This window comes from Ylistrum balloti, unplaced genomic scaffold, assembly GCF_031769215.1.
Source record: "Ylistrum balloti isolate Yb309-2 unplaced genomic scaffold, AGI_CSIRO_Ybal_v1 Utg370202, whole genome shotgun sequence".
NCBI classification, from domain to species: Eukaryota; Metazoa; Mollusca; class Bivalvia; order Pectinida; family Pectinidae; genus Ylistrum; species Ylistrum balloti.
This window is the reverse complement of record NW_026782176.1, coordinates 452,579-471,727: the sequence shown is the minus strand read 5'-3', so window position 1 is coordinate 471,727 and position 19,149 is coordinate 452,579. Positions and strand designations below refer to the sequence as shown.

Genomic DNA, 19,149 nt, shown 5'->3' with positions numbered 1-19,149 from the left:
AAGCATCAACCAGCACTCTGGAAACATTAGACAACACTCAAGCAACATAAGACAACATTCAGACAACATCGACAACACTCAGACGGCATTAGACAACACTCAGAAAACATTAGACAACACTTGGGAAACATTAGACAACACTCTGGAAACATTAGACAACACTCAAGAAACAGACAACACTCGGGAAACATTAGACAACACTCAGGAAGCATCAACCAGCACTCTGGAAACATTAGACAACACTCAAGCAACATAAGACAACATTCAGACAACATCGACAACACTCAGACGGCATTAGACAACACTCAGAAAACATTAGACAACACTCGGGAATCATTAGACAACACTCTGGAAACATTAGACAACTCTTAGGAAGCAGACAACACTCGGGAAACATTGGACAACACTCGGAAAACATTAAACAACACTCAGGAAACAGACAACATTCTGACAACTTTAAACAACATTAAGACAACATTAGACAACGCTCATACAACATTAGACATCACTCGTGAAACATAAGACAACACTCAGGAAACATAAGAAAACACCCAGGCAACATTAGACAATGATCAGGAAACAGACAACACTCAGGCAACATTAGACAACACTCATGCAACACAGGATAATGCTTATCAGGAATAATAAAAGCAATGAGAATAATACAAGGGAACAAAGATGTCCTGCAGAAGACTATTGTTTGGCTAAAAGATAAAAAGACCCAATATCTTTGATGTTAATAAGGGGCCTAATTAAAGTCTATAGGGCCCTGTATCTTTGATGTTGATACAGGGCCTAATTAAAGTCTAAAAGGCCCAGTATCTTTGTTCTTGATACAGGGCCTAATTAAAGTCTATAAGGTACCTGTATCTATTTTGTTGATACAGGGCCTAATTAAAGTCTAAAAGGCCCAGTATCTTTGTTGTTGATACAGGGCCTAATTAAAGTCTATAAGGTACCTGTATCTATGTTGTTGATACAGGGCCTAATTAAAGTCTAAAAGGCCCAGTATCTTTGTTGTTGATACAGGGCCTAATTAAAGTCTATAAGGCCTTGTATCTTTGTTGTTGATACAGGGCCTAATTAAAGTCTATAAGGCCCTGTATCTTTGATGTTGATACAGGGCCTAATTAAAGTCTATAAGGCCTATATCTTTGATGTTGATACAGGGTCTAATTAAAGTCTATAAGGCCCTGTATCTTTGATGTTGATACAGGGCCTAATTAAAGTCTATAAAGCCTGTATCTTTGATGTTGATACAGGGCCTAATTAAAGTCTATAAAGCCTGTATCTTTGATGTTGACACAGGGTCTAATTAAAGTCTATAAAGCCTGTATCTTTGATGTTGATACAGGGCCTAATTAAAGTCTATAAAGCCTGTATCTTTGATGTTAATACAGGGCCTAATTAAAGTCTATAAAGCCTGTATCTTTGATGTTGATACAGGGCCTAATTAAAGTCTATAAGGCCTGTATCTTTGATGTTGATACAGGGTCTAATTAAAGTCTATAAGGCCCTGTATCTTTGATGTTGATACAGGGCCTAATTAAAGTCTATAAAGCCTGTATCTTTGATGTTGATACAGGGCCTAATTAAAGTCTATAAGGCCTGTATCTTTGATGTTGATACAGGGCCTAATTAAAGTCTATAAAGCCTGTATCTTTGATGTTGATACAGGGCCTAATTAAAGTCTATAAAGCCTGTATCTTTGATGTTGATACAGGGCCTAATTAAAGTCTATAAAGCCTGTATCTTTGATGTTGACACAGGGCCTAATTAAAGTCTATAAAGCCTGTATCTTTGATGTTGATACAGGGCCTAATTAAAGTCTATAAAGCCTGTATCTTTGATGTTGATACAGGGCCTAATTAAAGTCTATAAAGCCTGTATCTTTGATGTTGACACAGGGCCTAATTAAAGTCTATAAAGCCTGTATCTTTGATGTTGATACAGGGTCTAATTAACAGTCTATAAAGCCTGTATCTTTGATGTTGATACAGGGCCTAATTAAAGTCTATAAAGCCTGTATCTTTGATGTTGATACAGGGCCTAATTAAAGTCTATAAAGCCTGTATCTTTGATGTTGATACAGGGCCTAATTAAAGTCTATAAAGCCTGTATCTTTGATGTTGACACAGGGCCTAATTAAAGTCTATAAAGCCTGTATCTTTGATGTTGATACAGGGTCTAATTAAAGTCTATAAAGCCTGTATCTTTGATGTTGATACAGGGCCTAATTAAAGTCTATAAAGCCTGTATCTTTGATACAGGGCCTGATTAAAGTCTATAAAGCCTGTATCTTTGATGTTGATACAGGGCCTAATTAAAGTCTATAAAGCCTGTATCTTTGATGTTGATACAGGGCCTAATTAAAGTCTATAAAGCCTGTATCTTTGATGTTGATACAGGGTCTTAAAGTCTATAAAGCCTGTATCTTTGATGTTGATACAGGGCCTAATTAAAGTCTATAAAGCCTGTATAAAGCCTGTATCTTTGATGTTGATACAGGGCCTAATTAAAGTCTATAAAGCCTGTATCTTTGATGTTGATACAGGGCCTAATTAAAGTCTATAAAGCCTGTAATGTTGAGGGCCTAATTAAAGTATAAGGCCTGTATCTTTGATGTTGATACAGGGCCTAATTAAAGTCTATAAAGCCTGTATCTTTGATGTTGATACAGGGCCTAATTAAAGTCTATAAAGCCTGTATCTTTGATGTTGATACAGGGCCTAATTAAAGTCTATAAAGCCTGTATCTTTGATGTTGACACAGGGCCTAATTAAAGTCTATAAAGCCTGTATCTTTGATGTTGATACAGGGTCTAATTAAAGTCTATAAAGCCTGTATCTTTGATGTTGATACAGGGCCTAATTAAAGTCTATAAAGCCTGTATCTTTGATGTTGATACAGGGCCTAATTAAAGTCTATAAAGCCTGTATCTTTGATGTTGATACAGGGCCTAATTAAAGTCTATAAAGCCTGTATCTTTGATGTTGATACAGGGCCTAATTAAAGTCTATAAAGCCTGTATCTTTGATGTTGATACAGGGCCTAATTAAAGTCTATAAAGCCTGTATCTTTGATGTTGATACAGGGCCTAATTAAAGTCTATAAAGCCTGTATCTTTGATGTTGATACAGGGCCTAATTAAAGTCTATAAAGCCGGTATCTTTGATGTTGATACAGGGCCTAATTAAAGTCTAAAACTATAAAGCCCTGTATCTTTGATGTTGATACAGGGCCTAATTAAAGTCTATAAAGCCTGTATCTTTGATGTTGATACAGGGTCTATAAGGCAGGGTCCTAATTAAAGTCTATAAAGCTTATCTTTGATGTTGATACAGGGCCTAATTAAAGTCTATAAGGCCCTGTATCTTTGATGTTGATACAGGGCCTAATTAAAGTCTATAAGGCCCTGTATCTTTGATGTTGATACAGGGCCTAATTAAAGTCTATAAGGCCCTGTATCTTTGATGTTGATACAGGGCCTAATTAAAGTCTATAAAGCCTGTATCTTTGATGTTGATAACATTAGACAACACCCAGGCAACATTAGACAATGATCAGGAAACAGACAGCACTCATGCAACATTTGATGTTGATACAGAGTCTAATTAAAGTCTATAAAGCCTTGAATCTTTGTTGTTGATACAGGGCCTAATTAATGTCTATAAGGCCCTGTATCTTTGATGTTGATACAGGGCCTAATTAAAGTCTATAAGGCCCTGTATCTTTGATGTTGATACAGGGCCTAATTAAAGTCTATAAGGCCCTGTATCTTTGACGTTGATACAGGGCCTAATTAAAGTCTATAAGGCCCTGTATCTTTGATGTTGATACAGGGCCTAATTAAAGTCTATAAGGCCCTGTATCTTTGACGTTGATACAGGGCCTAATTAAAGTCTATAAGGCCCTGTATCTTTGATGTTGATACAGGGCCTAATTAAAGTCTATAAGGCCCTGTATCTTTGATGTTGACACAGGGATGAATTAGGCCATAAAGACAACATTTAATAAGCAACAGTAAAATATAAAACTATTGTTTATTGAAATGAAAACATGACAAAGATAACTTTACTTAGTATTTTCAGCAATGATCTAAGACTTTCTCCAAATGTCTCCTAATTCCATACTCTTAAGGAAATCATTCAATGGACATTTCTTGTGTGAAATGTATCCAGTTTGAAACCTTCTATATTGTTTAGTATAACTGATAAAGCAGAGGTATGTTGCAAGGAAAGGTTCTCTACTCCTATACTTGATCCCAATACATCTTGCAGAACTTAAATCTTTGTTTTTCTTTCACACTGACAATAATCCACTGGTCTGTGATGATAATCTTCTCCAGCAGCAATCAAATTGTTTTTTCAATTCCATTTTTTTGAACTGAATTTCCATCAGTAATCCTTAATCTTTGTTCAATTTACCTCAGCAATTGTTTCTGATTAAAACATATAAGCTCAGGTCAAATGAACCATAATAATAGTCTGGGTTTCCCTGTCGTAAGTCTGGGTTTCCCTGTCGTAAGTCTGGGTTTCCCTGTCGTAAGATCGTGTTATGATCCATAATCATAGTCTGGGTTCCCTGTCATAAGATCGTGTTATGATCCATAATCATAGTCTGGGTTCCCCGTCGTAAGATCGTGTTATGATCCATAATCATAGTCTGGTTTTCCTGTCGTAAGATCATGTTATGATCCATAATCATAGTCTGGGTTCCCTGTCGTATGATCATGTTATGTTCCATAATCATTTTCTGGGTTTCCCTGTCGTAAGATCGTGTTATGATCCATAATCATAGTCTGGGTTTCCCTGTCGTAAGATCGTGTTATGATCCATAATCATAGTGTTATGATACATAATCACAGGGTTTCCGTTAAGTCCTGGGTTTCCCTGTAAAGATCGTGTTATGATCCATAATCATAGTCTGGGTTCCCCGTCGTAAGATCGTGTTATGATCCATAATCATAGTCTGGTTTTCCTGTCGTAAGATCATGTTATGATCCATAATCATAGTCTGGGTTTCCCTGTCGTAAGATCGTGTTATGATCCATAATCATAGTCTGGGTTTCCCTGTCGTAAGATCGTGTTATGATCCATAATCATAGTCTGGGTTTCCCTGTCGTAAGATCGTGTTATGATCCATAATCATAGTCTGGGTTTCCCTGTCGTAAAATCGTGTTATGATCCATAATCATAGTCTGGGTTTCCCTGTCGTAAAATCGTGTTATGATCAATAATCATAGTCTGGTTTTCTCTGTCGTAAGTCTGGGTTTCCCTGTCGTAAGTCTGGGTTCCCTGTCGTAAGATCGTGTTATGATCCATAATCATAGTCTGGTTTTCCCTGTCGTAAGATCGTGTTATGATCCATAATCATAGTCTGGTTTTCCCTGTCGTAAGGTTGTGAAGAAGTGTATGTGGTCTTCTGGTTTAACATAGGTGTCCTTCACACAAGGCAAAGAGTACATTCTGTCCTGCCACGGTGCCAGGTTAGGATATTTATCAACAGTAATGGCTGACTCCGGAGAAACGACTGTCATCACTCCTAATCGCTCAAACCAAGGCCATATCATAAAATCCACATTGCATGGCTGAGAACCTAAATAAAAAATAAACAGTAAACATCTGTGTTAAACTGTATTTACGGTAGTAACATACATAGATAAACTACCAATCAGGGACAGGGTGATAGTTTTTAGTGACATTCTCAACAAACAATGACAGTTTTCAATATAGGACAAAAGCAGTTATATTTATAGAATTCAAAATTGTTTTATCTGATCGGTCCTGAAATCATATGGGCGCAACTATGGAGTAAGAGGAACCTACATATGGAATCTGAGGAAGATATGTCCAATACTTCTAGAGAGATACACTGTAAGTATTGACAAAGGACCATGGATGCAGGGTGATTCCAACACTCTAAAATATGACAGTTGAAAATACTCATGTGTAAACGACATTCATTAAATTTTCCTTTCACTTGTGTGAGATCAGTGCTTGACAGACCACGGGTGAAATCTCTGAATGTTTGAATATAGAAGTCAGACAGATCACATGAAAAATCTTTGGTTACTTCAGGACAGATGACAGACAGACCACAGGTTAAATCTCTGAATATTTAAGGACAGAGGACAGACAAAAAACATGGATGAAATCTCTGATGACTTAGGACAGTAGACAAAACATGGATGAAATCTCTGATGACATAGGACAGTAGACAGAACATGGATGAAATCTCTGATGACTTGGGACTGTAGACAGAAGATGGATGAAATCTCTGATGACTTAGGACAGTAGACAGAACATGGATGAAACCTCTGATGACTTAGGACAGTAGACAGAAGATGGATGAAAATCAACTTGAACAGCATACATGCTAGTGTCAGGGCTAAAAAATGGACAAAATACCTCCGAAAAACAGTCCTCTCTTGCTGAGTTCACGATCATAGAACTGCATCTGATAATGGAACATGCGTACATTCTTTTCGTAGGACTCGTCCCCCTTGGATTTTGGTACATCATAAAACAGGCTGGTTACCTGGAAAAAAGTAAACATTTTACCTGGCATTATAAATTTTCTTCAAAGAAATGAACTTATATCTGTGAAAAATGATTGTTACAGCATGGCTACTTTCTAAAAAAAAGACTGGGCCTTTATTGGTCATATAAATATTGAAGACTGCCATAATATTATAACATTTTGATAATATATATGCTTGTTCAACGTTAAAATGTACATCAGAAATTATATGTGATGCTGGTATTGCTACCAGAAAAAGACACCAAGTCACCAAGTCACTTTTTTATCAGGATACAATTAGGTGATCCCTATTAACAGACAAAGTGAACAGGTAACAAATCTCTTTTAACAAAGTGTAACAAATCTCTTTTAACAAAGTGAACAGGTAACAAATCTCTTTTAACAAAGTGAACAGGTAACAAATCTCTTTTAACAAAGTGAACAGGTAACAAATCTCTTTTAACAAAGTGTAACAAATCTCTTTTAACAAAGTGAACAGGTAACAAATCTCTTTTAACAAAGTGAACAGGTAACAAATCTCTTTTAACAAAGTGAACAGGTAACAAATCTCTTTTAACAAAGTGTAACAAATCTCTTTTAACAAAGTGAACAGGTAACAAATCTCTTTTAACAAATCTCTTTTAACAAAGTGAACAGGTAACAAATCTCTTTTAACAAAGTGAACAGGTAACAAATCTCTTTTAACAAAGTGAACAGGTAACAAATCTCTTTTAACAAAGTGAACAGGTAACAAATCTCTTTTAACAAAGTGAACAGGTAACAAATCTCTTTTAACAAAGTGAACAGGTAACAAATCTCTTTTAACAAAGTGTAACAAATCTCTTTTAACAAAGTGAACAGGTAACAAATCTCTTTTAACAAAGTGAACAGGTAACAAATCTCTTTTAACAAAGTGAACAGGTAACAAATCTCTTTTAACAAAGTGTAACAAATCTCTTTTAACAAAGTGAACAGGTAACAAATCTCTTTTAACAAAGTGAACAGGTAACAAATCTCTTTTAACAAAGTGAACAGGTAACAAATCTCTTTTAACAAAGTGAACAGGTAACAAATCTCTTTTAACAAAGTGAACAGGTAACAAATCTCTTTTAACAAAGTGAACAACAAATCTCTTTTAACAAAGTGAACAGGTAACAAATCTCTTTTAACAAAGTGAACAGGTAACAAATCTCTTTTAACAAAGTGAACAGGTAACAAATCTCTTTTAACAAAGTGTAACAAATCTCTTTTAACAAAGTGAACAGGTAACAAATCTCTTTTAACAAAGTGTAACAAATCTCTTTTAACAAAGTGAACAGGTAACAAATCTCTTTTAACAAAGTGAACAGGTAACAAATCTCTTTTAACAAAGTGAACAGGTAACAAATCTCTTTTAACAAAGTGAACAGGTAACAAATCTCTTTTAACAAAGTGAACAGGTAACAAATCTCTTTTAACAAAGTGAACAGGTAACAAATCTCTTTTAACAAAGTGAACAGGTAACAAATCTCTTTTAACAAAGTGAACAGGTAACAAATCTCTTTTAACAAAGTGAACAGGTAACAAATCTCTTTTAACAAAGTGAACAGGTAACAAATCTCTTTTAACAAAGTGAACAGGTAACAAATCTCTTTTAACAAAGTGAACAGGTAACAAATCTCTTTTAACAAAGTGAACAGGTAACAAATCTCTTTTAACAAAGTGAACAGGTAACAAATCTCTTTTAACAAAGTGAGTAGGTAACAAATCTCTTTTAACAAAGTGAACAGGTAACAAATCTCTTTTAACAAAGTGAACAGGTAACAAATCTCTTTTAACAAAGTGAACAGGTAACAAATCTCTTTTAACAAAGTGAGTAGGTAACAAATCTCTTTTAACAAAGTGAACAGGTAACAAATCTCTTTTAACAAAGTGAACAGGTAACAAATCTCTTTTAACAAAGTGAACAGGTAACAAATCTCTTTTAACAAAGTGTAACAAATCTCTTTTAACAAAGTGAACAGGTAACAAATCTCTTTTAACAAAGTGAACAGGTAACAAATCTCTTTTAACAAAGTGTAACAAATCTCTTTTAACAAAGTGAACAGGTAACAAATCTCTTTTAACAAAGTGAACAGGTAACAAATCTCTTTTAACAAAGTGAACAGGTAACAAATCTCTTTTAACAAAGTGAACAGGTAACAAATCTCTTTTAACAAAGTGAACAGGTAACAAATCTCTTTTAACAAAGTGAACAGGTAACAAATCTCTTTTAACAAAGTGAACAGGTAACAAATCTCTTTTAACAAAGTGAACAGGTAACAAATCTCTTTTAACAAAGTGAACAGGTAACAAATCTCTTTTAACAAAGTGAACAGGTAACAAATCTCTTTTAACAAAGTGAACAGGTAACAAATCTCTTTTAACAAAGTGAACAGGTAACAAATCTCTTTTAACAAAGTGAACAGGTAACAAATCTCTTTTAACAAAGTGTAACAAATCTCTTTTAACAAAGTGAACAGGTAACAAATCTCTTTTAACAAAGTGAACAGGTAACAAATCTCTTTTAACAAAGTGAACAGGTAACAAATCTCTTTTAACAAAGTGAACAGGTAACAAATCTCTTTTAACAAAGTGAACAGGTAACAAATCTCTTTTAACAAAGTGAGTAGGTAACAAATCTCTTTTAACAAAGTGAACAGGTAACAAATCTCTTTTAACAAAGTGAACAGGTAACAAATCTCTTTTAACAAAGTGATTAGGTAACAAATCTCTTTTAACAAAGTGAACAGGTAACAAATCTCTTTTAACAAAGTGAACAGGTAACAAATCTCTTTTAACAAAGTGAACAGGTAACAAATCTCTTTTAACAAAGTGAACAGGTAACAAATCTCTTTTAACAAAGTGAACAGGTAACAAATCTCTTTTAACAAAGTGAACAGGTAACTTTTAACAAAGTGAGTAGGTAACTCTTTTTAACAAAGTGAACAGGTAACAAATCTCTTTTAACAAAGTGAACAGGTAACAAATCTCTTTTAACAAAGTGAGTAGGTAACAAATCTCTTTTAACAAAGTGAGTACAGGTAACAAATCTCTTTTAACAAAGTGAACAGGTAACAAATCTCTTTTAACAAAGTGAACAGGTAACAAATCTCTTTTAACAAAGTGAACAGGTAACAAATCTCTTTTAACAAAGTGAACAGGTAACAAATCTCTTTTAACAAAGTGAACAGGTAACAAATCTCTTTTAACAAAGTGAACAGGTAACAAATCTCTTTTATGAACAGGTAACAAATCTGAACAGGTAACAAATCTCTTTTAACAAAGTGAACAGGTAACAAATCTCTTTTAACAAAGTGAGTAGGTAACAAATCTCTTTTAACAAAGTGAGTAGGTAACAAATCTCTTTTAACAAAGTGAACAGGTAACAAATCTCTTTTAACAAAGTGAACAGGTAACAAATCTCTTTTAACAAAGTGAACAGGTAACAAATCTCTTTTAACAAAGTGAACAGGTAACAAATCTCTTTTAACAAAGTGAACAGGTAACAAATCTCTTTTAACAAAGTGAGTGGTAACAAATCTCTTTTAACAAAGTGAGTAGGTAACAAATCTCTTTTAACAAAGTGAACAGGTAACAAATCTCTTTTAACAAAGTGAACAGGTAACAAATCTCTTTTAACAAAGTGAGTAGGTAACAAATCTCTTTTAACTTTCTCTTTTAACAAAGTGAGTAGGTAACAAATCTCTTTTAACAAAGTGAGTAGGTAACAAATCTCTTTTAACAAAGTGAGTAGGTAACAAATCTCTTTTAACAAAGTGAACAGGTAACAAATCTCTTTTAACAAAGTGAGTAGGTAACAAATCTCTTTTAACAAAGTGAGTAGGTAACAAATCTCTTTTAACAAAGTGAGTAGGTAACAAATCTCTTTTAACAAAGTGAGTAACAAATCTCTTTTAACAAAGTGAGTAAACAAATCTCTTTTAACAAAGTGAACAGGTAACAAATCTCTTTTAACAAAGTGAACAGGTAACAAATCTCTTTTAACAAAGTGAGTAGGTAACAAATATCTTTTAACAAAGTGAGTAGGTAACAAATCTCTTTTAACAAAGTGAGTGAGGTAACAAATCTCTTTTAACAAAGTGAGTAGGTAACAAATCTCTTTTAACAAAGTGAGTAGGTAACAAATCTCTTTTAACAAAGTGAACAACAAAGTGAACAGGTAACAAATCTCTTTTAACAAAGTGAACAGGTAACAAATCTCTTTTAACAAAGTGAGTAGGTAACAAATCTCTTTTAACAAAGTGAGTAGGTAACAAATCTCTTTTAACAAAGTGAGTAGGTAACAAATCTCTTTTAACAAAGTGAACAGGTAACAAATCTCTTTTAACAAAGTGAGTAGGTAACAAATCTCTTTTAACAAAGTGAGTAGGTAACAAATCTCTTTTAACAAAGTGTAACAAATCTCTTTTAACAAAGTGAGTAGGTAACAAATCTCTTTTAACAAAGTGAGTAGGTAACAAATCTCTTTTAACAAAGTGAACAGGTAACAAATCTCTTTTAACAAAGTGAACAGGTAACAAATCTCTTTTAACAAAGTGAACAGGTAACAAATCTCTTTTAACAAAGTGAACAGGTAACAAATCTCTTTTAACAAAGTGAACAGGTAACAAATCTCTTTTAACAAAGTGAACAGGTAACAAATCTCTTTTAACAAAGTGAGTAGGTAACTCTTTTAACAAAGTCTCTCTCTTTTAACAAAGTGAACAGGTAACAAATCTCTTTTAACAAAGTGAACAGGTAACAAATCTCTTTTAACAAAGTGAACAGGTAACAAATCTCTTTTAACAAAGTGAACAGGTAACAAATCTCTTTTAACTTTCTCTTTTAACAAAGTGAACAGGTAACAAATCTCTTTTAACAAAGTGAACAGGTAACAAATCTCTTTTAACAAAGTGAACAGGTAACAAATCTCTTTTAACAAAGTGAACAGGTAACAAATCTCTTTTAACAAAGTGAACAGGTAATCTCTTTTAACAAAGTGAACAGGTAACAAATCTCTTTTAACAAAGTGAACAGGTAACAAATCTCTTTTAACAAAGTCTCTCTCTTTTAACAAAGTGAACAGGTAACAAATCTCTTTTAACAAAGTGAACAGGTAACAAATCTCTTTTAACAAAGTGAACAGGTAACAAATCTCTTTTAACAAAGTGAACAGGTAACAAATCTCTTTTAACAAAGTGAACAGGTAACAAATCTCTTTTAACAAAGTGAACAGGTAACAAATCTCTTTTAACAAAGTGAACAGGTAACAAATCTCTTTTAACAAAGTGAGTAGGTAACAAATCTCTTTTAACAAAGTGAACAGGTAACAAATCTCTTTTAACAAAGTGAACAGGTGAACAGGTAACAAATCTCTTTTAACAAAGTGAACAGGTAACAAATCTCTTTTAACAAAGTGAACAGGTAACAAATCTCTTTTAACAAAGTGAGTAGGTAACAAATCTCTTTTAACAAAGTGAACAGGTAACAAATCTCTTTTAACAAAGTGAGTAGGTAACAAATCTCTTTTAACAAAGTGAACAGGTAACAAATCTCTTTTAACAAAGTGAACAGGTAACAAATCTCTTTTAACAAAGTGAACAGGTAACAAATCTCTTTTAACAAAGTGAACAGGTAACAAATCTCTTTTAACAAAGTGAACAGGTAACAAATCTCTTTTAACAAAGTGAGTAGGTAACAAATCTCTTTTAACAAAGTGAACAGGTAACAAATCTCTTTTAACAAAGTGAACAGGTAACAAATCTCTTTTAACAAAGTGAGTAGGTAACAAATCTCTTTTAACAAAGTGAACAGTGAACAGGTAACAAATCTCTTTTAACAAAGTGAACAGGTAACAAATCTCTTTTAACAAAGTGAACAGGTAACAAATCTCTTTTAACAAAGTGAACAGGTAACAAATCTCTTTTAACAAAGTGAACAGGTAACAAATCTCTTTTAACAAAGTGAACAGGTAACAAATCTCTTTTAACAAAGTGAACAGGTAACAAATCTCTTTTAACAAAGTGAACAGGTAACAAATCTCTTTTAACAAAGTGAACAGGTAACAAATCTCTTTTAACAAAGTGAACAGGTAACAAATCTCTTTTAACAAAGTGAACAGGTAACAAATCTCTTTTAACAAAGTGAACAGGTAACAAATCTCTTTTAACAAAGTGAACAGGTAACAAATCTCTTTTAACAAAGGTAACAAATCTCTTTTAACAAAGTGAACAGGTAACAAATCTCTTTTAACAAAGTGAGTCTCTTTTAGTGTAACAAATCTCTTTTAACAAAGTGAACAGGTAACAAATCTCTTTTAACAAAGTGAACAGGTAACAAATCTCTTTTAACAAAGTGAACAGGTAACAAATCTCTTTTAACAAAGTGAACAGGTAACAAATCTCTTTTAACAAAGTGAACAGGTAACAAATCTCTTTTAACAAAGTGAACAGGTAACAAATCTCTTTTAACAAAGTGAACAGGTAACAAATCTCTTTTAACAAAGTGAACAGGTAACAAATCTCTTTTAACAAAGTGAACAGGTAACAAATCTCTTTTAACAAAGTGAACAGGTAACAAATCTCTTTTGAACAAAGTGAACAGGTAACAAATCTCTTTTAACAAAGTGAACAGGTAACAAATCTCTTTTAACAAAGTGAACAGGTAACAAATCTCTTTTAACAAAGTGAACAGGTAACAAATCTCTTTTAACAAAGTGAACAGGTAACAAATCTCTTTTAACAAAGTGAACAGGTAACAAATCTCTTTTAACAAAGTGAACAGGTAACAAATCTCTTTTAACAAAGTGAACAGGTAACAAATCTCTTTTAACAAAACAGGTAACAAATCTCTTTTAACAAAGTGAACAGGTAACAAATCTCTTTTAACAAAGTGAACAGGTAACAAATCTCTTTTAACAAAGTGAACAGGTAACAAATCTCTTTTAACAAAGTGAGTAACAAATCTCTTTTAACAAAGTGAACAGGTAACAAATCTCTTTTAACAAAGTGAACAGGTAACAAATCTCTTTTAACAAAGTGAACAAATCTCTTTTAACAAAGTGAACAGGTAACAAATCTCTTTTAACAAAGTCAAATCTTTTTAACAAAGTGAACAGGTAACAAATCTCTTTTAACAAAGTGAACAGGTAACAAATCTCTTTTAACAAAGTGAGTAGGTAACAAATCTCTTTTAACAAAGTGAACAGGTAACAAATCTCTTTTAACAAAGTGAACAGGTAACAAATCTCTTTTAACAAAGTGAACAGGTAACAAATCTCTTTTAACAAAGTGAGTAGGTAACAAATCTCTTTTAACAAAGTGAACAGGTAACAAATCTCTTTTAACAAAGTGAACAGGTAACAAATCTCTTTTAACAAAGTGAGTAGGTAACAAATCTCTTTTAACAAAGTGAACAGGTAACAAATCTCTTTTAACAAAGTGAACAGGTAACAAATCTCTTTTAACAAAGTGTAACTAATCTCTTTTAACAAAGTGAACAGGTAACAAATCTCTTTTAACAAAGTGAACAGGTAACAAATCTCTTTTAACAAAGTGAACAGGTAACAAATCTCTTTTAACAAAGTGAACAGGTAACAAATCTCTTTTAACAAAGTGAACAGGTAACAAATCTCTTTTAACAAAGTGAACAGGTAACAAATCTCTTTTAACAAAGTGAACAGGTAACAAATCTCTTTTAACAAAGTGAACAGGTAACAAATCTCTTTTAACAAAGTGAACAGGTAACAAATCTCTTTTAACAAAGTGAACAGGTAACAAATCTCTTTTAACAAAGTGAACAGGTAACAAATCTCTTTTAACAAAGTGAACAGGTAACAAATCTCTTTTAACAAAGTGAACAGGTAACAAATCTCTTTTAACAAAGTGAACAGGTAACAAATCTCTTTTAACAAAGTGAACAGGTAACAAATCTCTTTTAACAAAGTGAACAGGTAACAAATCTCTTTTAACAAAGTGTAACAAATCTCTTTGAACAAAGTGAACAGGTAACAAATCTCTTTTAACAAAGTGAACAGGTAACAAATCTCTTTTAACAAAGTGAACAGGTAACAAATCTCTTTTAACAAAGTGAACAGGTAACAAATCTCTTTTAACAAAGTGAACAGGTAACAAATCTCTTTTAACAAAGTGTAACAAATCTCTTTGAACAAAGTGAACAGGTAACAAATCTCTTTTAACAAAGTGAGTAGGTAACAAATCTCTTAACAAAGTTAACAGGTTACACATCTCATCGACAAATAAGAAGGATACTGAACCTTTCCAAACTGTTCTGATAGCATGTTGTCTTTGGCCTTTTGAAGGGGATCTTTTGGTATAAGTGGAGGGTTTGGGTAGACGTCGTCCAGGTATTCATTACACACACCAGACTCATAAACCACATCCCCGTCTTTCTCCAACACAGGCACAAGGCCATTGATGTAACGGTCCCGGAACCAGTCGGGTTTCGACTTCAAATTGATGTTGACAGTTTCATATCTATTATTCAAATAAATGACGCTTGTTTTAAATCAATGCTATGTCACTTGAACTGATGATTCTATGTTTCTTATTGACATGAGAAACAATAACAGCTACACACAATGATTACACTAAGGGTAAGTGAATGGGTGTGAATATATGTGAGAGAGGATGTGTGTAGATAGCATTAAACACACGTGTATGATGATGATGGTGATGATGATGATGATGAGGATAGTGATGAGGATCATTATGATGATGATGTCTACACAAAAGACATAAAGATGATAATAGCAAGCAAAAGTATGAAATTAATTTAAAAAAAACTAGAGGTCTGATTTAGCTATTGAGCCATTTAATAAATACTTTCAAATATGACAAACAATTTCTGATATAACTTCCCTATTAGGTCCCATCCTTATTGTCGAACAGAAGTCGGATTCAGTATTCATAAAAATTACTTCAGAACAAACTTGGACAATATACTTGAATGAAAGAAGGATTTTTAAGAACTTGCATTTCCCCAATGCCCCCAACCCTCCCACCTTTGGGGGCCAGAATGCACCATTTATACAGAACTTATTCCCCTCCATCAAAGAATACTTCACACCAAATTTGACCCAAATTCAATCATTCCTACAGGAGAAGTAGTATTTCAAAGAATTTGCTCTATTTCCCTTGTTGGGCACTGCCTTCCATCACATGTGGGCAAGACAGTTATATATACAAAACAGATTCCCCTTTACCAAATAATGCTTCTCATCAAATATGGGCAATATCCATTTATTCCTGTAGGAGGAGTAGGATTTGAAAGAATTTTAAAGCCCTCCTCCCCCTCCCTCAAGCCCCTGGAAACTGAGAACCAATCCTTACACAAACTTTTCCCTTCACCCAAAAATACTTCTGACGAAATCAGATCAATTCTAATCATTCTTAATGGAGAAGAAAATCTGATAAACTTACGGAATTTTCTTGTATTCCAAAACAAGCCGTGTACGCTGTGCATATGGACAGAATTTCATACTGTATAATCGTAGACGCCCCTTTGTCAGTGGTGGGCATGTTGACTCTGAAATAAAACACACATCTTCAACTCAAACACAGATGAGAAAACATTTTCCAAGTATGAAATTTCATTGTGAGCAGGACATGTATTGACTATAACAAACATGACAGTCTGTCAACAACTACATGTGTGAAGAAGTTAGTGCACAGGAAGCAAAGAATGTAAGTAACAGGTAGAAAAAGTTGCATGATATTATCTACTGGCCACAAATTAAAACAAGAAATAAAATTAGAAAGCCTAATAAAGATGGGAATTACATGTATGACAGACCTGTATATTGCAACCTTCATCAAACATGTTTCTCAACTATACTTATAATTATATTGTCTCGTCACTATCAACTAGATGGGAACTATTGAACCACATACTAAGGATCAGAAACAGCATACAGTTTCTGAGCTTGATATATGTTAATACAGTTATAGATCGTGATGTAGCTGGATACATGCAGTTGATGTCTTGTCTTGAACTGAATTGAAAACCACATATTTCCTTACCTGTATGTAAACACATGCTAATAAACAACATCATCAACGTCCACATATAGGATAATACACATGCAAATACATGTATTTGTTGTTTACCACAATATCATAATTATACGTACAAAATGTTTTTCAAAGAAAACTAGACACTTTTTAATAGAACTAATGAGTGAACTTGTTATAATGTAGTTTGAGAGATAGCAAGAAAAAGCAAAGGAGATTTTGAAGGATATAAATATGAAGGATATCAAAGGTGTGGCTGCCTTAACACAAATACGCTGCTACACATCATTTTCATAAAACGGGTGAAACCCTCTCCCGGAGACTTCGCCTCTCTGGACCCTACTACAAAATCACGATTGGCTACATCTCTGACTTGGGAAATGAAAAATTGCAGTCAGAAAGTATAAGAAAAAAAGGGGAGGGAGATATTTTTCAGTTCTAAAAAACGTGAAACCCGAAATCCTGAACCCACCCCTATTAGTTTATCTGATGACGAGATATATATATTTGTTTAGATAGTTTAAACGTCCTCGTTCCTGACTTAGTTCTAGTCTAATCGTCCTCGTTCGTGACCCCGTTTCGCGAGGTCAGGAACGAGGACGCTGAGACTTCCTATACACCCGAACAGAGGTGGGTCCAGGATTTCGGATTTCAGGTTTTTTAAAAACTGGAAAATCTCTATACCCGTTATGGAGTCACTGGCAGTTGCATTGTACCTGATATGAATTTTGTATAGACTTACCTTTTACTGTAAGTTTCACAAACAGCAATACCAAGCGTAAGCTCAGAATGTCCAAAACAACAAGTATGTCAACTATGCCAAGAAATAAGCGACGAATTCCTATACATAATTCACATGTAATATCATTTATCGTTCATTAAATTTGACAAGACTTTAGTACGAAACCCTTTGGTAAGTAAGATCTTTATCAGCTTTATAAGATTATTTATCGCAGAGTTCCCCGAAAAATAGAAGCTAACTTCTCATTTCATACCTTTCCCGAGATGTTTCAACGACATGGCTGGTATCTCTGATGACAGCTTACGAGACTGTAAACTTGTTGTCAAACGAAGCTGGACTAATCTATCCAGTAGTCTGCTGCACTTTGACATGTCAACTGCTCGACGTTTGCTTATTATATTATATTAGAGTTATTTCCCTTGTTGCATAGCTTGTCGGTTCAAGAAAGACATCTGGGTGCAGTAGACGCTTTAGGGGTCCTATGTATGGTGTACCTTGGTCGTTTTGCTATCTTTTTTCACGGACTTAGAATCTATTCAAAGTCCGTCCTTGTATATTTATCTATCAAAACAACTTCATATCATCCAATGAAAGGTCAATAAATAGCACGCGCAGTTATCAACGTTTCCCTGATAATGTGATTTTATTCTGTTTAACTTGTAAACAAAGTTTATTCGACAAACTTCTCATCAGTACTCAGAAAGGTGTATGTCATATTGCCATTATTTTTGATATTTCAATTTAGCTGATTACCTGAATTTTCAGCCGTAATAGCGAACATAAAACACACTGTACAACAGATTGTGTTTGTTTGTCTGCGGGTACACGTGCACCGCAACAGATGAAAGTCAACCAGCTGGAGAATATAAGAACATTACACATTCTGAACTATGAGTGTTATACAATAACGTAACACCATTGAAAGCTATTTATATACGACGGAGATTAGCCAACACTGAATAATAACTATTACTTTTGGAAAAATGCTTGTAATGTACCATAAATCATGGCTGCAATATGTTTTCAAGGTTATATCAGAAACGTACATGTATAATATAGATAAGTCTTAGATTGGTGTAGCTCTTGTGAAAACTGCGGTGGAGCTTAAATTTCAGTCCCGCAACATGACACGCTAAAACACGCAGTAAAATTGTACTGCATTGTTCGCGGAGGCCGGGGTAGACGTAACACCGCTAGCCTACAGTTCCATGCCTGTTGGGTTGCTTTCATGGGTATCCAAGACGTTTTTCAGAAGTACAGGACATACACACAATTAGTACCTGACCAAGATCAACATAGTAAGAACTGACTGTAGAAGTGGACTTATTACACAACATCAATACCTAACAGAAAACCGTGATCATCCAATGGTTTTAATTACTATGGTTACGGACCTGACTAAACAGTAATATCCATCATATGTTATTGTTTAAGATTGTGAATTAATTTATTTGTACTACTAGTATAAATACTGATAGTACCACGACTATACTTGATCAAACAACTCTATCACTGTTATTTTCTGTTTACCATTACGTTTTGTACATCCAATTCTGTACATATTTAGTCGTTTACACCAATTTCCACCCTGGTCAGATGCTTGTTCATCATTAGAGTGAGTATGTATACGTAAACAAGGACACAAAGTTTGGGTAATTATAGACATTTTAAAGGCAGTCAGATCAAACCCATGACCCTCGTTTATACCTCCAGCTGAAGAAGAGGGAGGAATTGTTCGACAGCTTGCTGGAGGTGTCAAGGCTTTGAATGAAAGACTGTTGAACCTGAAGAAGAGATGTCCCCAGCAATGTACAGAGCCATCGTGATCAGTAT

The 19,149-nt window shown here is 33.9% G+C and overlaps 1 protein-coding gene across 1 annotated transcript; it reads right to left on the bottom strand.

The window, feature by feature from the left end:
* Nucleotides 1–4,918: 4,918 nt before the first annotated feature.
* On the bottom strand, nt 4,919–17,687 carry LOC132551491 (glutathione S-transferase omega-1-like). The gene is made up of 5 exons (XM_060215636.1): nt 17,570–17,687; nt 15,984–16,089; nt 14,819–15,038; nt 6,411–6,540; nt 4,919–5,598 (listed from the first exon to the last, which is right to left on the bottom strand). The coding sequence occupies exons 1-5, from the start codon at nt 17,685–17,687 to the stop codon at nt 5,360–5,362; spliced, it is 813 nt and encodes a 270-aa protein (XP_060071619.1). The 3' UTR covers nt 4,919–5,359.
* Between the last annotated feature and the right edge of the window lie 1,462 nt (nt 17,688–19,149).

Excerpts from the sequence above, each read along its gene's own strand:
- LOC132551491 (XM_060215636.1), bottom strand. The coding sequence starts at position 17,687 with ATGTCAAAGTGCAGCAGACTACTGGATAGATTAGTCCAGCTTCGTTTG. Across the intron at positions 16,090-17,569 it reads GTTGAAACATCTCGGGAAAG|AGTCAACATGCCCACCACTG; the intron begins GTATGAAATGAG and ends GTTTTATTTCAG. Across the intron at positions 6,541-14,818 it reads TATCAGAACAGTTTGGAAAG|GTAACCAGCCTGTTTTATGA; the intron begins GTTCAGTATCCT and ends ACTTTTTTCCAG.